General features: G+C 39.2%; 1 protein-coding gene across 4 annotated transcripts in view; it reads right to left on the bottom strand.

Moving 5' to 3' along the window:
* The window catches only part of ATP9B (ATPase phospholipid transporting 9B (putative)), a 302,366-nt gene that overhangs the window by 228,760 nt on the left and 52,377 nt on the right, over window positions 1-21,229 (bottom strand). For 2 of the 4 annotated variants that reach the window (XM_003280182.4, XM_030810244.1), the window contains exons 5-6: window positions 19,830-19,938; window positions 2,336-2,394 (exon numbers count right to left, since the gene is read on the bottom strand). In XM_003280182.4, the coding sequence (XP_003280230.2) occupies window positions 2,336-2,394; window positions 19,830-19,938 (168 nt within the window). Of the gene's footprint in view, window positions 1-2,335; window positions 2,395-19,829; window positions 19,939-21,229 lie in introns of those variants that run through there. The other 2 variants (XM_030810246.1, XM_030810245.1) reach the window with 2 other exon arrangements.

Raw genomic sequence — 21,229 nt, forward strand, 5'->3', positions numbered from 1 at the left:
TGTTCCATAGACACTTTAAATAAATATGTTCTCTCCTATTGACAGGTATGGTGGTCTATGCATTCTAGGCAACTCCTGCTGGTTGGTCCTATGCAAATCTTCCACATCACTGCGGAGCGTCTGTCCACTACTTTTATCCAACGCCTGAAGGGTGGTGCTGAAGTACCCACTTGTAACTGGACTTGTCTACTTTTTTCAGCTCTGATAGTTGTTGATTCACGAGTTTTATGGGTCTGTTGTTTGGTACCAATTTAGGATCATTGTATCTTCCTGATGGATTAATCCTATTATTGTTGTATAATATCTCTTTTTGTCTGTAGTAATTTTCTTCACTCTGAAGTACACTTTCTTGGACATTAACATAGCTCCTACTACTTTTAATTTTACGTTGTATATATTTTTCTATCCTTTTACTTTCATCCCATCTACGTCACCGTATTTGAAGAGACTTTCACATAGAGATGCATCTTGGTTTTTTTGTTTTTTACCCATTCTGTCTCGATTGCTGTATTTAGACCATTAGAATGTACGTCTGCATTTTATTGTTTGTTTTTAGTTGGTTTCCTCTGATATGTGTTCCTGGGTTTCCAATTTCTTCCTTCTTATGTCTGACCTGAGCCCTTTTAACTCACAGTCATGGAAGTAGGCAGATGAGAGCACTTGGGAACGAACTCCCTTAACACAGACACAGGTGTCCTGCGCACTCATGTGGTCGGGGATGAGACAGATGAGAGCACTCTGAATGCACTCCCCCGACATGCAGCCTGCAACTTCAGTCACTCTGCACACCACCAGCTCCCCCGACACGCAGCCTGCACCTTCAGTCACTCTCCACACCACCAACAGCCCCACATGCAGCCTGGACCTTCAGTCACTCTCCACACCACCAGCTCCCCCTACATGCAGCCTGCACCTTCAGTCACTCTCCACACCACCCCTACTCCCCCTCACCTCCACACCACCAGCTCCCCCTACATGCAGCCTGCACCTTCAGTCACTCTCCACACCACCAGCTCCCCCGACATGCAGCCTGCACCTTCAGTCACTCTCCACACCACCAACAGCCCCACATGCAGCCTGCACCTTCAGTCACTATCCATACCACCAGCTCCGTCCAGATGCAGCCTGCACCTTCAGTCACTATCCATACCACCAGCTCCCTCCAGATGCAGCCTGCACCTTCAGTCACTCTCCACACCACCAGCAGCCCTGACGATCTCCACATTGGCCCTTTGATGTTTTTCTTATAGCTTCTTCCTACATTGATCTAAACTTTTTCTTTTGTAATGCTTTTACTTCTATTCACTTTTCCCTCTTAAATTTTTTAACTATACGAATTATATCCAATAATTATGTGTAATATAACTACAGCTGGCCCTCTGTATCCATGGGTTCCACAGATCGGGATTCAACCAAGCATTGAGAGAAAATATTCAGGAAAAAAAAAAAAAAAGAATAAAACAAAAATAAAAAAAAATACAGTATAACTATTTAGATAGCATTTCCACTGTATTAAGTACTATAAATCAACTAGAGATGATTTAAAGCAGAGGTCCCTAATCCCGGGGCTTTTAAGAATGGTGCTGCACAGCAGAAGGGGAGTGGAGGGCAAGCCAGCATTACCTCCTGAGCTCCGCCTCCTGTCAGATCAGCAGCAGCATTAGATTCTCACAGGAACAAGAACCCTATTGTGAACTGCACATGCAAGGGACCTAGGCTGCACACTCCTCATGAGAATCTAATGCCTGATGATCTGAGGTGGAACAGTTTCATCCCAAAACCAAGCCCACTGAACCTTGGTCCATGGAAAAATTGTCTTCCATAAAACTGGTTCCTGGTGCTGAAAAGGTTGGGTACCACTGATTTAAAGTATACAGAGGATTTATTGATGCATAGACTATTCAACTTTATATAAGAAATTTGAGCATCAGTGGATTTTGGTATCCTTGGTGGGGTCCTGGAACTATTCTCTCATGGATAATGAGGGATGATTATCTCTGTAGGAGGAAGTTCTGAAAACTGAAGCACACTATTATAAACAGGTTCGAATACAATTCTGTGATGATATAAAATAATCTTGATAATGCAACATTAAGTAGTTAAACATCTTATTTCAGAAAAAATATGACTTTGCCTGCACACACTGAAATATACTTTAGCAAAACAGAGTATACAAAAATCTAGATTTTTCTTCACATACAACAAATCTTACACAAGGATATTATGATTCAAAATACACATCTCAATTTCTTTCACATTCAGAAGTTACTTATAATCAGGCTAAACATTAATAACTAGCATATATAGGTCTAAAATATATTAAAAATTCATCAACCTTTTCCACTATGATGAGGTCTCCAACTTGTATGTCTGAACTCTTAACTTGCACTTTACCTTAAAAAAAGAAGAAGTACAGTCAACTCAAAGTAACAATAGCACATCCAAATTCAACTTTCAACTAAAAAATAATTACTTTAGAAATAAGCTACAGAAAAAAAAACTTTAGAAATTTCCCTATATACTTTTACTTTCAGACAGTCACTAATAATTAAATCTCAAATAATTTTTTATCTCCCAATAAAAACACAGAGGGAGAATTTCTTCATAGTAATTTAAAAGGGGACTACACTCCGAAGGTTATTTCCATGTTTTGTAATTGTTTCAGTTCCAAGTCAACAATGATCAGAAATATTACTAAATGATTTGAGCATTAAAACTTAACACAGAGATGTAAAAATCCTTAAGTTAATATCATAAATGGCATTAATTAGCACATAACTGACCAAAAAAGAAATAAAGCAAATTATATATAAAATCACCCTCTATTAATAGCTTTACCAACACAGGAGAGGACTGAAAAAGTTAGATCTAAAGCTTTATTACTAAAAGTGATTTCTCTATGTGAATAAATTCTTATCTACAAAATATCTAATGTAGAATAGTCATTGATAAAGTTTCATATATACTTAAATATCACGTATAATATGATGTAGAGTAGATGAATGTTGCATACATAATTAGGGACATACTTAGGTAACAAAACAGGCAAATTCATTCCCTCCCTTCCTCCCCTTCTCTGTCTCTGCCCCTCTTTCTCTCCCTGGGCCTCTCCCAACCTCCTTCCCTCGCTTCCTCACTCTCTCCCTGTCTCACTCTCTTTTAAGACTAGCAATGGCCTTGTGTGTTAATTTTACATTTTTGTAATTATTTTCCTAACCAGGGAAAATGTTCCTTCCTTTTACATTCGGTTTATGTCGACAGCTATCGAAAACTAACATCACACTCGTTACACTGACTTTTAGACCCATATCCAACTTGTTTAAGATCGTACTTCCCAAATACCTCTTTAAGCAGCTGTATTTCAGTAGTATCACACTGTTCCTAAAGATTTGGAGATATCAAAACTTTTATATGCATTATGTTGTACTTTTTTCTACACGCCTCAATTATACAAGCCAATAAGGGCTGAAGCTATTTTTATTTATATTATAAAATAGCAATGCTCTTTAGAATTACGTGTGAAACAAATCTTAACAGAGCTTTAAAATCATTAATTGTATGCTACACATAACCAGAAAACAGATTCACAAAACAATGTCCACTTTAATTCCTATGAGCATTAGGAGCTTCAGGCCTCCTCCCCCACTGCTATGCTTTTCACAGCAAAGCATCTGGCAGTAGAGATGCCCCACTGACCTAAAGTTCCTACTTCATCATCTAATTTCACTCTCTCTCCTAGCTATCCAATCCACCCTTCTTTCCTTCTATTTTTTTCACATTCTCTGTAATCAACACATCTTAAAAGGAGAGAAAAAGAAACACTACAGTCATAACACATAATACAGTAAATAACTTTAAAACATTTTGAAGAGAAAACATATCCTTTCTGACTCTATAATTAAGATCTAACATTTCTGAGAGATTTATTATTCTGTAACACAGTAAGAGAGTTAACATATTTAATAGCCTTTAATTTTCAGGCATTATATAGTGATCATGATTAATTTCTATGGAAATTACCTTCAATTACATGTTTAAGGAAAAAAGTTTACGATCAAATACAGCATAAAAAGTTCTCAAAATGTTAATATTACACAATAAACAACGTATTAGAAAGCTAAACAGAGTACAGTAACAAAATAGTATGACCACCTGCCTTATATATCTGCTCAAAGTACACATATCTAAATTTTGAAGAAATGATCATATTGTTATCAAGTCCTAGCTTCTTGAATAACTTATTTGCTGTCCTCTTTGCCAAAGAACATTTAAGGCACTGGACAGAGAAGACAGGGGAGGAAAGTTACCTGCTTTCACACACCTGTCCACCAGTGAAGGTCCAGCACGAATTACCGTTTCTGCCACATTCTAACAGCCCACACTTAACATTAAGTATTTGATTTCTGGCCAACACTTTGTTAACTGAGCTGACAACTGATCCTAGTAATATACTAATATCAGATTTGAGAGAGGCTGGTAACAACAGAAAAATCTCTCAATTTTAAAGAGTCACTGTGCACATATAAAACACACAACTGTCAACTGGCCTCAGTAATCCCACAGAGCAATCAATGATGCAAAGTGTTTAGGAAATGGACACTCAAAATTTAATCATCTCAGAGTTGCACTTGATAGAGAAGGAAGCTCTAAATACAGCAGCAAAGACATTTCGATGGAAATGCTAGTATTTAAATCTAATGACATATTTTTTTCTTAAAACTATCCTATTCAATATACTATCAAGTGCACACTCAGTAAGTCGTGTATGATCAGCTTTTTGTTTTTTAATGAACTAGTTAATAGTGACTATTACCAAGTATATTAGTCCGTTCTCACACTACTAATAAAGACAGACCTGAAACTGGGTAATTTATAAAGGAAAGAAGTTTCATTGCCTCACAGGTCAGCATAACTGGAGAGGCCTCCGAAAACTTACAATCAATAATGGTGAAGGGAAAGCAAACACGTCCTTCTTCACATGGTGGCAGCAAGGAGAAGTGCTGAGCTGAGCGAAGGGAGAAAAGCCCCTTATAAAACCATCAGATCTCGTGAGAACTCACTCACTATCACAAGAACAGCATGGGGTACCACTCCCATGATTCAATTACTTCCCACTGGGTCCCTCCCATGACACATGGGGATTATGGGAACTACAATTCAAGATGAGATTTGGGTGGGGACATAGCCAAACGGTATCACCAAGTAAGGTAACAACAGTACTTTCCGCTCTCTAAACTATTTCAATTAAATATTTCCACTAAATCTTTCTAGCAATAAATGTTCCCTTCCATTATTCTTCAGAAACATCATAGCATAAGTGGGTTTTTCCTCATAGGGGAAAAGCATTCATCTCACTTGTTCCCATGAACAACAAGTTCTATGGGCTCCTCTGGGAAATGTATACCAAATAACTACCTATTCTTTTTTTTTGCTGCTGTTTGAGACAGAGTTTCACTCTTGTTGCCCAGGCTGGAGTGCAGTGGCACGATTTCGACTCACTGCAACCTCCACCTCCTGGATTTAAGCAATTCTCTTGCCTCAGCCCCCCAAGTAGCTGGGATTACAAGCGCCCGCCACCACACCCAGTAATTTTTTGTGTGTGTTTTTAGTAGAGACAGGGTTTTGCCATGTGGGCCAGGCTTGTCTTGAACTCCTGACCTCAGGTGATCCACCCGCCTTGGCCTCCCAAAGTGCTGGGATTACAGGCGTGAGCCACCGTGCCCGGCCATAACTACCTATTCTTATATCAATGCTTCTTAAACATATAACCTGCCCACCAACCCCACTACCAGTCATTAATTTCTGCCTGTGTAAAGAAAATATAATATTATAATTTCCCTAATTCCAAATGAATGAGTTGAAAAAACTAAGGACTGTGTTTATCCCCCCCCAAAAAATTCCATTCTATGACAATTATTTAGAAGATAATCATATTTGTATCTAAAAATATAAGGTCCTCAAAACAGACCCTAAGTTAACTGCCAGGCTTTACCAGCTGGCTCCTCCATCTCTGTTGGCCCCTGCTCTACCTCACCGGGAACCTCATCCCTCCACTGTAGGGTGCCCTCTACTTACTCGCAGAAGCTCCCAGCATTTGCTCCCTGGGATTGAAATCCCTCCCTTCCCAGACTTAATTACACAGCAAGTCTAACCTCTGTGAAGCTTTTAATAACCCACATTAACACCAGTAATATTTTATATATATATCTGTAAATAATGTGCTTACAATGCTATCAATATTTAAATATCTGAGTATCCACTAAATTTCAGATCCTATGATAGGTTTAAAGTGCAACTGAAATATACTTTTATGACATGTAGTTTCTTCTTTCCAAATGCATATCCAAAATTTACCCATATTAAATTAAACTCATGGAGACAGAGAGTAGAAGGATGATTACCAGAGGCTGGGAAGGTTAGTGGGAGTTGTGGGGGGAAGCGAGGATGGTTAATAGGTACAAAAAATAGAAAGAATGAATAAGACAGTATTTGATAGAACAACAAAGTGACTACAGTCAAAAATACTTGTACATTTTAAAATAAGAGTGTAAGTGGATTGTTTGTAACACAAAGGATACATGCTTGAGGGGATGGATACCCCATTTACCCTGATGTGATTACTACCCATTGAATGCCTGCATCAAAATATCTCATGTAACCCACAAATATATATTCCTACTAAGTACTCACAAAAATTTAAAAGATAAAAATAAAAACAAAATAAAATACACCCACTTTGGGGAAAATAAGATGATAATGGAGCTGAAAAATTCTTACTGTGCCAGTGATGTAGCAGCCGATGTGCCACCACAGCACAAGGAGGGAGTCACGCGTTTGCGGTGTAAAACATCCTGCTGTAAAACGTCCACAGCACTGCAGTTGTGTCTAAGTCTAGCACACATGATTATGTACAGAACAGACTTGATAATAATAAATGACCACATTACTGGTTTGTGGATTTACTATAAAAAATTAACCCGTTTTAAAATCAAAGGAATTTACAACCATTCTAGTCCTAAGTAGTTAAAATGAGTCAATGTCATAATGGATTAAGGCACATAGCAAAGTAAGACCTACTAAACACGAATACTAGCAACTAAGGATAGAAACGTGTTTACATCCAAACACACACACAAGGTACGAGTGGTAGATAATTAAGTAACTTTTTTTATTATTTTCTGTCACCCAGTTTGGAGTATAGTGGCACAATCACGGCTCACTGCGGCCTCGACCTCCCTAGCTCGGGTGATCCTCCCACCTCAGCCTCTGGAGCAGATGGGACTACAGGTACGCACCACCACACTCAGCTAATTTTTGTATTTTTTGCAGAGATGAGATTTCACCGTGTTCCCAGACTGGTCTCAAACTCCTGAGCTCAAGCAATCCACCCACATCAGTCTTCCAAAGTGCTGTGAATACGGGCATGAGCCACCACACCCAGCCAATACTGATTTTTTTGTTAATGTAAGAAAAACAATAATGAACAGAAGGTTCTAATACTTCTAGTAATTAAGCATTAAATCTTAATATCCATCCATTAAAGTGAAATAAAGTATAACTTACTTTTCTATAAATGAATTTAGTTGAGATGATAGTTTACCACCTCACATTTAAACTAAATAAATATGCTGATCAAAGTAAACAAAACAGATCTCTAAGATCTTCAACTGCAAAAGCAGGTAGACTCATTGCCAAATTACTCACATCCATGTATCTCTGTAGAGCTTGAGGCATATCGTTTAAGTTAAGTAAATGGGATGTGCCAAAGCCCTAAGCAGGTACACAATAAACATTTCGTGATGAAGCGGCTGAGTGAACAAACTAGGATTCCTCTCCATTCTGCTTGCAAAGGTGTGTGAAACGTAAGTCAAAAACACTGAGGTCCAGGCCGGAGCTTTCTCATGTAAAACTGTGTCACCTGAGCGTATTAGTTTCTTTGCAGGCCACAACATCCACATATTTCATATAAATGTTCCTAAAAATAATTCCAAGAAACTGAGTTGAACAAAATTACTGTAATCTTCTAGCTAATTCTAAAATTTCTTACCTAATAAATACTGGTAAAAATTCTAGTTTAACAAAAAGTTACAATTTATTTTATGATGTAGATGGCATTACTACTCTAGGCTGTGAAACACTCCACAGAAGCGAATTCAAATGGATGAAATCCTAAAATGTATTAAAGCACTGAGAACATACTTAAAGAAAGAAGCACAGCAAACCTCCACAAAATCTGAAGACAGTACTGAACCCATTTCCTCAACACCTACTACATTCCAGTACCTACTGCAGGCACCTGCGCTACATTAGTGACAACGGCACACATTTAAAGGGTGTATGGCATGCTGGAATGTAGCAGGTGCTATGGAAAAATGAGGGCAGAGCACACGGCCCAGAATGCTGGCGGAGGGCAAAGGTGGGCATTTGTGACTGTTGCAGGCTTAGGAGAGGACTCCTAGAAAAGGAGGCATTGGAGCCAGGAGTCAGGAAACAGTGGGGAGGCCACGAACAGGCATCTAAGACAGAGCATGCAGGCTGAAGGAAGGGCCAGGGCAGAGTTCCTGAAGGAGAACATGTCTGGATGCTGAGAAAAAGTCAATGTCCACAAAGGAAGGCAGTGACAGGGGGATATCCAAAAGGAACAAAGAATGCCCATGTTCACAAAGTGCCCTTCCAGCCAGACTGGAGAAGCCCATGACCCACAGAGCACGTCTGGCCTCACGCTGGGGAATAACCAACCCCATGGAGCATGCCCCAGATCTGTCCAATGATGCAAGAAAGGCCTATCAAGTAGCTGAACAGCATCCCAAAACAATACTCAACAATATTTGCAGGAATATAAAAATACCCACCACCCAAAAAGGTAAAATTCACAATGTCTCATTCAATCAAAACTGACCCACAACTGACACAAATGTTATAATTAGCAGACACGGACATGAAAATAGCTATGAAAACTGTATTCCCACGATCAGAAAGTTAGAGACATGAAGGATACAAAAAAGACCCAAATCAAACTTCCAGACACAAAAACAACAACGCTTGAAATAAAAAATACAACACATGAAATTAAAGTATGATATGGTTTGGCTGTGTCTCCACCCAACTCTCATCTTGAATTGTAGTTACTATACTCCCCACGTGTTGTGGGAGGGACCCGGTGGGAGGTAAATGAATCATGGGGCGGTTACCCTCATGCTGTTCTCGTGATAGTGAGTGCTTTCTAACAGTTTTGTAAGTGGCTCTTACCGTTTTTGCACTTCTCCTTGCTGTCACCATGTGAAGAAGGACATGTTTGCTCCTCCCTCCTCCATGGTTGTAAGTTTCCTGAGGCCTCCCCAGCCATGCTGAACTGTGAGTCAATTAAACCTCTTTCCTTATAAATTACTCGGTCTTGGGTATGTCTTTATTAGCAGCTTGAGAACAGACTAACACACAATAGAATAAACATTGTGGAAGGAAAGAATAGTGAATCTGAAGACACAGCAATAGAACTGTGCAAAATAAAACAGAAAAAAGAATTTAAAAGAAAAATTTAAAAACATCAATGAATGTGTCACTACCTCAAACAGTCTAATATAGGTATAACTGGAAACCTTGACACTGGAAAGGGAAGAAAAAATATTTGAAGAAATAAAGGCTAAACACTTTCCATATTTAATGAAACTTATATCCCACAGATTCAAAAAGTTAAATGAACCCCAAGCATAAAAAACATAAAGAAAATTACACCTAGGCACATCATAATCAAATCGCTCAAAACCAATAACAAAATCTTAAAAGCAGAGATAAAAGACAACTAACCCCCAAAAAACAACAAAACACTGCTGAGAAAAAAATTTTAAAGGGGAAGATGTATCTCACACATGGGTCAAAAGACTAAATATTATTAAAATGTCAGTTCTCTGCCAAATGGATTTACAGATTCAATGAAATCCCACTCAAAACTGCAGAAGGCTTTTTTGTAGAAATTGGCAAGCCGATTAATACACTAGTATTAGTTGTATTAATTAGTTGTATTAATAATTAGTTGTATTAATACACTAGTATTAGTTGTTAGATGTAGGCCCTTTGTATATCCTTAACAAAAACAACTCTGAAAATGAAGAACAAAGGTGGAAGGCTTGATTTCAAAAATTATTATAAAGCAACAGTACCCAAAACAGCATGGTGTTTACAGACAGATATCAATGGAGCAGAAAGAGGGTCCAGAGATAAACTTACATGAAGAGTTTAAAGGCAATGCAGTAGAGAAAGGATCACTTTTTCAAAAAACAGTACTGACAACAACTGAATGGCCATATGCAAAAGAACACCCATACTCTGCACAGTAGACAAAAATAGACTCAAAATGGATATTCATAAGTATAATTCCTAAAACTTCTAGAAGAAAACAGGAGAAACAGAGCAGAAACATTTGTAAACGTGGGTTAGGTAAAGAGTTCTTAGAACAACAAAAGCACAATCATAAATGAAATTGACCAACTGGACTTCTTCAAATAGAAGATCAAAGGGGCTAGGAACGGTAGAAAGGATGCAAAGTCAATAAACTGGAGGTTGAAAAAGAACTGAAGTCCAGGCACGAAAGAGAATGAGCTGGAAAGAGGGGCCTAACTGCAGGTGGAGTGGCACTAAGGCTACAAGAGCCAAAACTGGGGCCACCAAAGAGTCTGTTTAGGACGTGGGCCCTCAGAAAAGAGCCACAGTTTAATGAGAGCAAGAAGGCACATTCAGAGAGGAATCCATAGATAGAAGAGCTTCAGGTTACGAAGGGAAAAAAAGAACATGAATTCTGAAAGCAGTGAAAAAAGACCAAGGGTAAGAATAAAGATACACAGTATCCCATGGTAATTAAAATGCAGAATCTGAAGGATGACTTGGAGTCTGGGGCTTTTCATGTTAAGTAACATAAAACATACAATTCATCTCGACATTAGCTCTGGTGCACATAAGGCCCATACTGTGCTCAGGCTGACAGGCACGGGTTCACGGGTTCAGGGGAGCCAGCTCAAATTCTGAGTCCTTGGACAACAAACCTGGTTAAGTCTCAAAGGTCTGGGGAAGAACTCTGCTAACTTTAAACATGGTTTCAAAACAACTGCTGAGCATTTGTGGGGAAAAAAAAGAAAAGAAAGATCGCTTCTCCACAGAGCATACATCTTAAGTGTAAAATTACAAATGCAGTAAACCTTAACTACAAAAAATGAAAATCCAGAAACACTGTATGAAAAGACAATGCTCACTTATATTGGGAATGAGTAGACTTTCTAAGATTAATGTAAAAATCACAAAAGATCAGGAGATTTAAATTATATAAAAATTATACATTACATCCAAGAAAAATTATTTTTTTAAAAAGTCAAGGTAAAAAAAACATTTGCTACATATGACAAAGGCAAATTCCTTTTAGTAGAAAAATCGTAATAAGGTAAAAATAGATAAAGAAACAAAAGGTATTAAATAAGTAATTTAAAAAAGATCACAAATGAACAACGCAAATTTTTTAACTGGAATGAGTGGGCAAGGAAGGACATTTGTGGGCACAATGGAAACGCAAACTGGTGCCACCTCACAGGGCAGCCCCCTGGCCTTAGACCGGGCTCAGCACTTTCATCTGGATCTGGAACTTCTTTCTTTCTTGACTCCCTCAGTTCACTGAGTGCTCACCACATGCCAATGACTCTACTTACCCTGGGGGAAACCAGGACCCCAAGCTCATGAAACTGAGAGTCCAGGAATTAAAGTAGTCCTCAGAGTAATGCCACTCCCCACAGGGAGGTACAGGTGCCATGGGATATATGTGTGGGCTGGGGTGGGGAATAACATTGGAAGAAATCGAGGCAGACCTCTCTAAGATAATCTTTTAATAAAACCTGAAGTTTTGAGTAGGAAGTGTCCAAACAGTACAGGACAGAACAAGAACCTCCAGATAGAGTTGCTATTACTTTAAAAGCCAGTCTCTAAGAGGGAGAAGGAGAGGCCTATTCAAGGAACTAAAGGAAAAACCAGTGCAACCACACTTCAGAAATCACAGAAGGAGCAGGAGCAGGTGGCCAGAGCCAGGCCACAGGGAGCTGGAGAGTCACATGCGACTCAAGGGTTCTAAGCCATAAAATGGCATCAGATTCACTTTTTGAAAATACTTTTTACTTTGAAAGGAAAAGTGCTACCGCAAAGGAAAAATGGAGCAATATCAGCAGTGAGGAGTCCATTTCCCACTTCAGGCAGAACAGACAGCTGGAGCCAGAGCTGGGGCCAGGACAGGAGCTGCAGCGCCACTGGTAAAGTCCCATCAGCCAGACCCAGCTAAGGGCTGTTCAAGGGCTGCGGGGGGCAGACCTCAGCTGGCTTTAGTGACTAAGAAGTATCTCCCCGGTTAGAAGCACTGGTTAGACCCACTGGTTAGACCTGGAGGTAGCACACACATCTCAAGTGAAAAGGAGGGATGGAAAAACTTGTAGTCGATATATCACGAAGAAATGAATTCACGCAGATCCTCTAAGGGTGACCTGAGAAGAAACAGTGGTAATGAGTTTATATATCTACTTGAGTGTGTGTGTATGCATGTTTATAACCACTACTGGATCTATATGGCCACACCTGAGTATACCTACCCACTTGAGAGAGAGTGTGTGTGTGTGTGTGTGTGTGTGTGTGTGTTTATAACCATACCTGGATCTATATGGCCACACCTGAGTATATCTACCCACTTGAGTGTGTGTGTGTGGTGTGTGTGTGTGTGTGTGTGTGTGTTTATAACCACTCCTGAGTCTATATGGCCATATCTCAGAGTATCTACCTTGGTCCAGCCACAGAGGACTAAAAATACGAGATAATAAATGGAAGGTGTTTGTGAAATATCATTACATAGCAGAAATACAGGTTGGTGCAAAAGTAATTGCAGTTTTTGCCATTACTTTCAATGACAAAATTACTTGGTGCAACTATTTTTGCACCAATCTAATACCATGATGTATACTGAATGTTCCTGAATGAAATACTGGGATGGATCCTTTTCAAATGCTGCTCAGATGTTAGACCACGGAAACAAAAATGATTTAAGTACACTTCAAGAAAGGTTGGGCATGGTGGCTCACACCTGTAATCCCAGTGCTCTGAGAGGCTGAGGCGGGTGGATTACTTGAGGCCAGGAGTTTGAGACCAACCTGGCCAACATGGTGAAACCCTGCCTCTACTAAAAACAAAACGAAACAAAAACAAGCAGTCATAAACAAGAAGAAAGTAAACTAACAGCAACATACACAGAAAATTCCTACACCCAAAAAAGTATTAGAAAATACAACACAACTCAAAATAATTCCAGTGTGATTGTGACACTGGTTAAAATATTTTCTGCTTCCAAACAAAGCATATTTATAAGTGGCTTTCCTTTTCAAAAGAAAAGAGTAACAGAGAACATTCTTCCAGTTTACTTCTATAAGAATGTGCTTGAGAACTCCAAAATGACACAGTCCGAATGTTGTAAATATGGTCCAGCAAACTACAGAAAGGCACACAAGGAGGCTGCCATCAATGTCATTCAAAGAGGTAACTGTGAAATACTGGAAACTGAGGAGGAAGTCAACAGCAAATATTCTTAATGAAAAAATAAATTTTAAACTGTGCTCAATAATAAGCCTAAACTGATGCATTTTTTAATATTACAGATTTTACTCATCAAACATCTGTATCAGAACCACCAGCCATGAAGCAGTGTGCCACAGCTGAAAGAACGCTGGATTGGAGTCAGAATGATCTAGGTTCAAGCACCAGCTCTACCTAAAACTACTGTGACTCAGGGGAAACTATTCACGAACCGCAGCTTTCTCATCTAGAACTTGGAGAGCACATCAACTCTCACTTGGACGATGCTGCATATGAGAACTCGTACTCTGAATGTTATCTGACACACACAAGGAAGTAAAAAAGTACCTATCATTATCATTATTGACATGTGAAACTTCTACTTCTTAGATGACCAGCAATGATGGCTAATTTTTCTTAAATGGTAAATTTTCATGTACATTTGAAATAAACATACTGATAATTATTTTTAAAGTACCTGAAGTTCAAGTATCACAGAAGTACAAAAGACCTAACAGCAGAAGGTCTTCCTCAACATTTTATGCCATTTTTCGGTGAAACTAACGTTAACATAAAAAGCCATTTTAAAGTGAATCATTCAGTGGCATTGACTGTATTCACAATGTTGTGTGACCAACTCTATCAAGTCCCAAAACATTTTCATCACCAAAAAAGGAAACGCAATGCCTGTTAGGCAGATGCTTCGTGCTCCCTTTGTCTGCTCGTCCATGGCCACCTCCAGTCTGCAGTTTATCTCTCTAATTTACCAATTGTGGATACTTCCTATAGATGAAGTCACACAATATGGGATCTTTTGCATCTGGCTTCTTCCACATAGCATAATGTTTTGAGGTTCATCCAGGTTGTAGCATGTAGCAACCCTTCATGATTTCTATGCCTGAATAAAATTCCATTGTAGAAATTTGTTATCCATTCGTTTATCCACTCATCTTTTAGTGAACATCTGGGCTATTATCACCTTTGGGCTATTGTGAATAGTGAATAAACACTAAATAAACACTGGGTCCCTGCTTTAAATGCTTTTTAACTATTTAAGAAACTGAAAGTGTGTTTTCTACAGGTGCTGAACCACTTTGTTCCCACAAGCAATGTGCAAAGATTCCAATTTCTCCAGATCCTCTTCAGCACTCGATATTCTATATTTTAAAATTATAGCCAACCTAGTGGTGTATGGTGATGTCTCATATAGATTTGCACTTCCCTCTGGTCTAAGGCTGTTGACTGACTGTCATTTTACATGCATGTTGGCCATTTGTGTATTTTCTTCAGAAAATTGCCTGTTCAGGTCCTGTGCCCATTTTGTAATTGGGTTATCTTTCTAATGTTGAAATTGTAAGAGTTCTTTATGTATCTTGGATACTGGATCCTTATCAGATATTCAATTTTCTCTCATTCTTTCTTTTTACATTTTTGATAATGCCCTTAGATGCATGAAAGCTTATTAGCTTTTGTTTATCTGTGAATGTCTTCACAACTTCTTTTTTTTTTGAGACGGAATCTTGCTCTTTCGCCCAGGCTGGAGTGCAGTGGCACGATCTCAGCTCATTGCAACCTCTGCCTCCCAGGTTCAAGCGATTCTCCTGCCTCAGCCTCCTAACTGGGATTACAGGTGCATGCCACCATGCCCAGCTCATTTTTGTATTTTTAGTAGAGACAGGGTTTCACCACATTGGCCAGGCTGGTCTTGAACTCCTGACCTCAGGTTATCCACCTGCCTTGGCCTCCCAAAGTGCTGAGATTACAGGCATGCGCCACCAGGCCCAGAAAACTTCTTCATTTCTGAATGACAGTTTTACCAGATATAGATTCTTAATTGACAGGTTTTTTTTTCTCTCACCATTTTAAAAACGTCAACCCACTGCCTTCAGACCTCCATGGCTTCTGATAAATCCTATGGAGGGTTCCTTGTGTGTGACCAGTTACTTCTCTCTCTCTCTGCTTTCAGGGTGTTCTCCTGGTCTGTGGGTGTCAGCTGCTTGGTTATGAATCTCATTATGGATTTTTCTCATATTATCCTTCATGGGCTTTGCTGTACTTCCTGAATGTACAGATTAATGTCTTTTATCAAATTTAGAAAGTTTTTGGCCACTATTCCTTCACATATTTTCTCTGTCCTCTCTCTCTCTCCTCGCCTTCTTCCATCTCCATCATGTGCATTTGGTATGCCTGATGCTGTCCCACAGGTCTCTTAAGAGCTGTTTTTTTTTGTTTTTTTTTTTTTCATTCTTTCTGCTCTTCAAACTGGGTAAATACAACTGACCTAGGCTTAAGTTCACTGTTTCTTTGGTGTGCTCAATTTTGCTACTGAATCCCTCTAGTGAGTGTTCTTTTCACTTACTATACTTTTCAGTGCCAGAATTTGTTTGCTTCCTTTAGATAATTCTCTACTTGTTCCTACATCATTCTCCTGATATCTTTTAAGCAACATTCCCGTGGTTTCCTTGAGCGCCCTGGCACATTTAAGGCAGCTGATTTAAACTTTTTGTTTCCTAAGTCTGATGTCTGGCTTTCCTCAGGGGCAGTTACTATTACCTTCTTCTGGGAGTGGGCCATATTTTGTTTTGTTGCATGCTTTATAATGTTTTTTGTAGAAAACTGGACATACGCCGGGTGCAGTGACTCACACCTGTAATCCCAGCACTTTGGGAGGCCGAGGCAAGTGGATCACCTGAGGTCAGGAGTTCAAGACCAGCCTGGCTAACATGGTGAAACCCCATCTCTACAAAATACAAAAAAATAGCTGGGCATGGTGGCACATGCCTGTAATTCCAGCTACTTGGGAGGCTGAGGCAGAAGAATCACTTGAACCCAGGGGGCAGAGGTTGCAGCGAGCTGAGATCGTACCACTGCACTCCAGCCTGGGCAACAGAGCAAAACTCTGTCTCAAAAAAAAGAAAAAAAGAAAACTGGACATACATTATAATTTGGTAATTCTGGAAGTTAGCTATTGCTCCCTCTTCTTGGTTGATTTTATTGTTATATGCTGTAGCTGTGTCTACTGATTTTTCTACACTATTTTTGTAAAGTGTGTATTCTTTATCATGGATGGTCTCCAAAGTCTCTCTCCCATTCTTACATTCCGCCAGTGTTCGGACAGGTTTCCTTCAAAATGAAGAGAGAAAAAGGAGGGGCAGGGGGAGGAGGAAACAAACCCAAACAAAACCTGTCCTGCGCTTTGGAGCCTGGTTCTGTGCGGCAGCCTCACTGAAGACTCAGCCAGGCCATTAACAACTCTGCTGCATCCTTCCCTTCCTACTTGCACTGAGCCTAGAGACGGACCAGAGGGAAAGACTTTAGCCAGTTCTTGGCTTGCATGTCGCTTCCAAAATTCCCCAGCATACACAGGGGAATTCCTGAATGCTCAAATTTCCCAAAGCAACTCCCTCCCCAGCTTCTTCTGCCTGGCATTTGACACTCTACTGTCTGGCTTGACTGTCATCTTTTGCCCTAGGGTACTAAAGGCTGTTCATTAGCCTTGCATATGTTTGAGAAATGCCGCTAAGTTTCTACTTTCCTGCCCTGAGTTCAAGCTGGGTGAAGAAAGACAAGCACCTAGGGTCAACCCTCCAAGCAGTCCCCCAATTGGTCAGAGGCAGAAACAATTCTTTTGGAATAAGCTGCAAACTGGGAACATGGGCCATCATCTTCAAGACTAGTGCCTTGTTACAGTGTTGGGAGAAGGTGCTGAGATCAGGGCAATTGTAGGGAAAAAGCTTTCCAACTGTTTCTAGGTTGACTTTTTCTGGATGCAGCAATTTCCTGGGTGCTGTAAACCTTTGACTTTTCTAGAGCTCTGAAGTAGTTAGTTCTAACAGTTTCTGCTTGATTTTCAATGTTTCTGTGGAAGGGCAGGCATATGGAGTCGCCAAGTCTGCCATTTCACTGCCATCACCACTCTAGTTATTTCTGAATAATACAATTAATACACCAGAAGAACATCCCTGCCTAGCCCCCCCGTTACAACAATTTTAAAAATAAGATAGATCTATATTATATTCTTACAAAGACAATGCAAAGTTATACACAATTTACTGGGCCATTTGGGGGCTTTTTTCTCCAATACTAAGGCTTACCACCTACTTCATCCTTCCTCCACTACACCACCATTCAAGCATCAAAGATTTTTAATAATTTTTCAACTCCATGGAGAAAAAAACATTGTTTTCAACAAGTCATGCTAGGACAACCTGATATTCATACAAAAGAATACGGACCCACACCTTACCCCATACACAAAATGAATCAAACAACCCAGTTAAAAAATTGGCAAAAGGGATGGGTGTGGCTCACGCCTGTAATCCCAGCACTTTGGGAAGCCAAGGTGGGTGGATCACGAGGTCAGGAGTTCAAGACCAGCCTGGCCAACACAGCGAAACCCATATCTACTAAAAATACAAGAAATCAGCCAGGCGCAGTGGCAGGCACCTGTAATCCCAGTTACTCGGGAGGCTGAGGCAGGAGAATCGCTCAAACCCGGGAGGCGGAGGTTGCAGTGAGTGGGAGATCACGCCACTGCACTCCAGCCTGGGCGACAGAGCAAGACTCTGTCTCAAAAAAAGAAAAAAAAAAAGTCAGCAAAGGATCTGAGCAGACATTTATCCAGAAAAGATACACAAACAGCTAATAAGCAAATGAAAAGATGCTCAACATCATTAAACATTAGGAAAATACAAACCAAAACCACAATGAGATATATCAAAAAGCAGCGGTTACAATCAAACAGGCAGAGAGTAATGTACAGGTGAGGATGTGGGAAAACTGGAACCCTCATCCATTGTTGGGCATGTAAAATGGTGTGGCCAATCAGGAAAGCAGGTTGGCAGTTCTTTAAAATGCTAACCACAGAGTTACCAAATAATCCAGCAATCTCACTCCTAGGTATGTGTCCAAGATAAATGAAAACAATATTCACACAAAAGCTTGTACACAAATGTCCATACCTGCATTATTCACAACGGTCACAAAATAGAAACAACCCCAAATGTCCACCTACTAATGAATGGATACACAAAATGTGCTCTATCATACATTGGAATATTACTGAGCAGCAAAAGGAAATAAAGTACTGACGAATGCTACTACCAGATGAACCTTGAAAACACGTCCAGTGAAAGCAGCTGGTGACCAAGGACCACATATTGCATAATTCCATTGATATGAAATGTGCAGAGTGGACAAAACCACAGAGACAGAAAGGAGAACAGCGGCTGCCTGGAGCTGGGGTAGGGTGGGGAGGGAAACAGCAAGAATGACCACTGCCTTCTAACGTATTCAGGGCTCCTTCTGAGAACGTCAAAAGTATGCTAAACGTAAATGACGGTGATGGTGATGGCTGCACAACTTTATGAATACACCAAAAAACACTGAATTGTATACTTTACATGGATAAATTTTATGTTATGTGAAATACAGCCCAATAAGGTGTTAAAAATAAGTCATTTTTGACGGTACTACTTCAAGTTAAATAATTCATTGTAAATGTCCTCTTACATACAGAAGACAAAAATCCACTGTAAACTTTTTAAACAGGCCTTGGGGTTATTATGAATACCCATTCAGTTTTTCAGCGTCTCCCTCATTCCCAAGGTTTTCAGTCAGTTTTTTACTATCTTATGCCTACTTGTAATCGTTTCCCCCACTCTCTTCTTAGTACATTGCTTCTTTTTGTACTACGGACTGAAAAATCAAATAAACAAGTGCTTGAAGGATGTAAGTTAAGCAAGAGTTAAGGCCCTGAATGAAGGTTAAGGAGAAACGTGCATGCATCAGTTATCATCTTGGATCACGGTATTTATTTCTGTTGTTCAAAGGCCTCTGTACTTAAGAACAGGTTAATGCCATGGTATAGACGTTTGACCTTTATGAGTGTGTTTAAAATATAATACTAAAATAGATAGATATTAGATAAAGTGACATTATGCCTCTCAGAAAATACGTATATACCAATAGAGCACATTATATGATTATTAGTAATATATGTACATGCTTGTGTGGTTGTGTGTGCATTTGTATATATGTGTACACAACATACATCCAAACATCTAGAGAATGAACAAAAATCTACCCTAAAATGCATTATAAGGAAATCAATTAGATATCATATACGATCACATAATACTATTTTCAATAACAGAATTAAAATGTTTTCATACATTTGTTATGTTAACTCTAAAATGACAATTACAGTAAGCAAACGCTAAGCAGGATTAAAGCGTCTTGCTGACCTCTTACTGTAAGCTTGCTATATAGTTGTGAATTCACTTCCTTGTCACGCTGAAAACGCCGAAATTCATCAATTGCTTCCCGTGTCACAGTAACAGCCAAGACAAATCCCTATAAAACAAAATAAGATATTTTTAGAAGAGTAAACTTTAATAAAAAAGAGAAAATTATTTGTTATTTGGTTTAACTTTTTTCCTTCAATTTATATTACTCTCTAAAACATAAATGAAAACCAAAAAAGTCAAAAAGTAACAATGAAATATTACAAAAGGATTGTTAAAGGTTCGCAACTCTTAGTATACTCCCCAAATTTTTAATTCACCTCCTAATATATACTTCAAGCTAAACGTCAGAAAATACCTAGTAACCCAAAGAAAAAGAAATTAACAATCTTCAATAAACCCACAAATTATATTTAGAATACTTGGGCATTCAAATACAAAATTTACAATGACTGACATAAAAATCTTACACTTAATTTCTGCACTTAAATTTTTCTTAAAGAATAAAAGTAGGAACACACAACAATTCTCAGATAATCACACTTATCACTTTTCTTACATAGTGCATTATTATGTAACTGCAGTAGAATGAACAATTACAGTGCTTTCATCTCACTTTTTAAGTAAAAATCTGACTATTAATATCATGCTATCTAGAAAAAAATTTTTATATTCTCATAATTTATTGTGAAGCCCATTATACCACTAATATGAAGCTAATGCCCATCATTTTTAAAGGCTGCATATATATTTTCTGACATGTTACAGGAATATTCTTCAAGTCAATCTCTATTGCTTCAGTCAAAACTGTAAATAACAGAACACTGGATGTGTGTCCAGTGAAAGCACAGTAATCTTTTTTATTTCAGTTTTTTGTTTTCTGTATAACCAATAGGCCAAATTAAGTGTGCTGCTGGAGAACGTTTCTTGTATTTACTGAAACAGTATTTTTCTCAAGCGTCCTATTTGAAAACCCCTTCAACAGTCATGACTTAAACATGGATTCTTCTAGTCTCTTTCCCATTCAAAATCAACCTGACAGCCTGTGTCTCTCACTCCTTTTCAGCCCCTCTGCCATCTCTCTTCAGCCACACTGTGTGCTCTCCCCCTAATCATGAGCCTCCCTCGGCCCTACAACCATCTCTCCCTGAGCACATCAAGTCTTCCCCTCCCTTAGTCTGCACTCTGCACCATCGGAAACCTTTTCACATCCAGTATACTTCTCCACTTGCCACAATTTCCTTCCACCACCACTTGACTAAAACTATTCTCAAATAAGGTAGACCATCTCAAGAAATTTCCCATTCCTCTGTGCATTACAATTGTTCACCAGGCCCTCTTTCCAATTCCCCATCCCTTGGCTTCCTGGACACCACATTCTCCTGGCTGTCTTTCTGATG

This window comes from Nomascus leucogenys, chromosome 4 (assembly GCF_006542625.1).
Source record: "Nomascus leucogenys isolate Asia chromosome 4, Asia_NLE_v1, whole genome shotgun sequence".
NCBI classification, from domain to species: Eukaryota; Metazoa; Chordata; class Mammalia; order Primates; family Hylobatidae; genus Nomascus; species Nomascus leucogenys.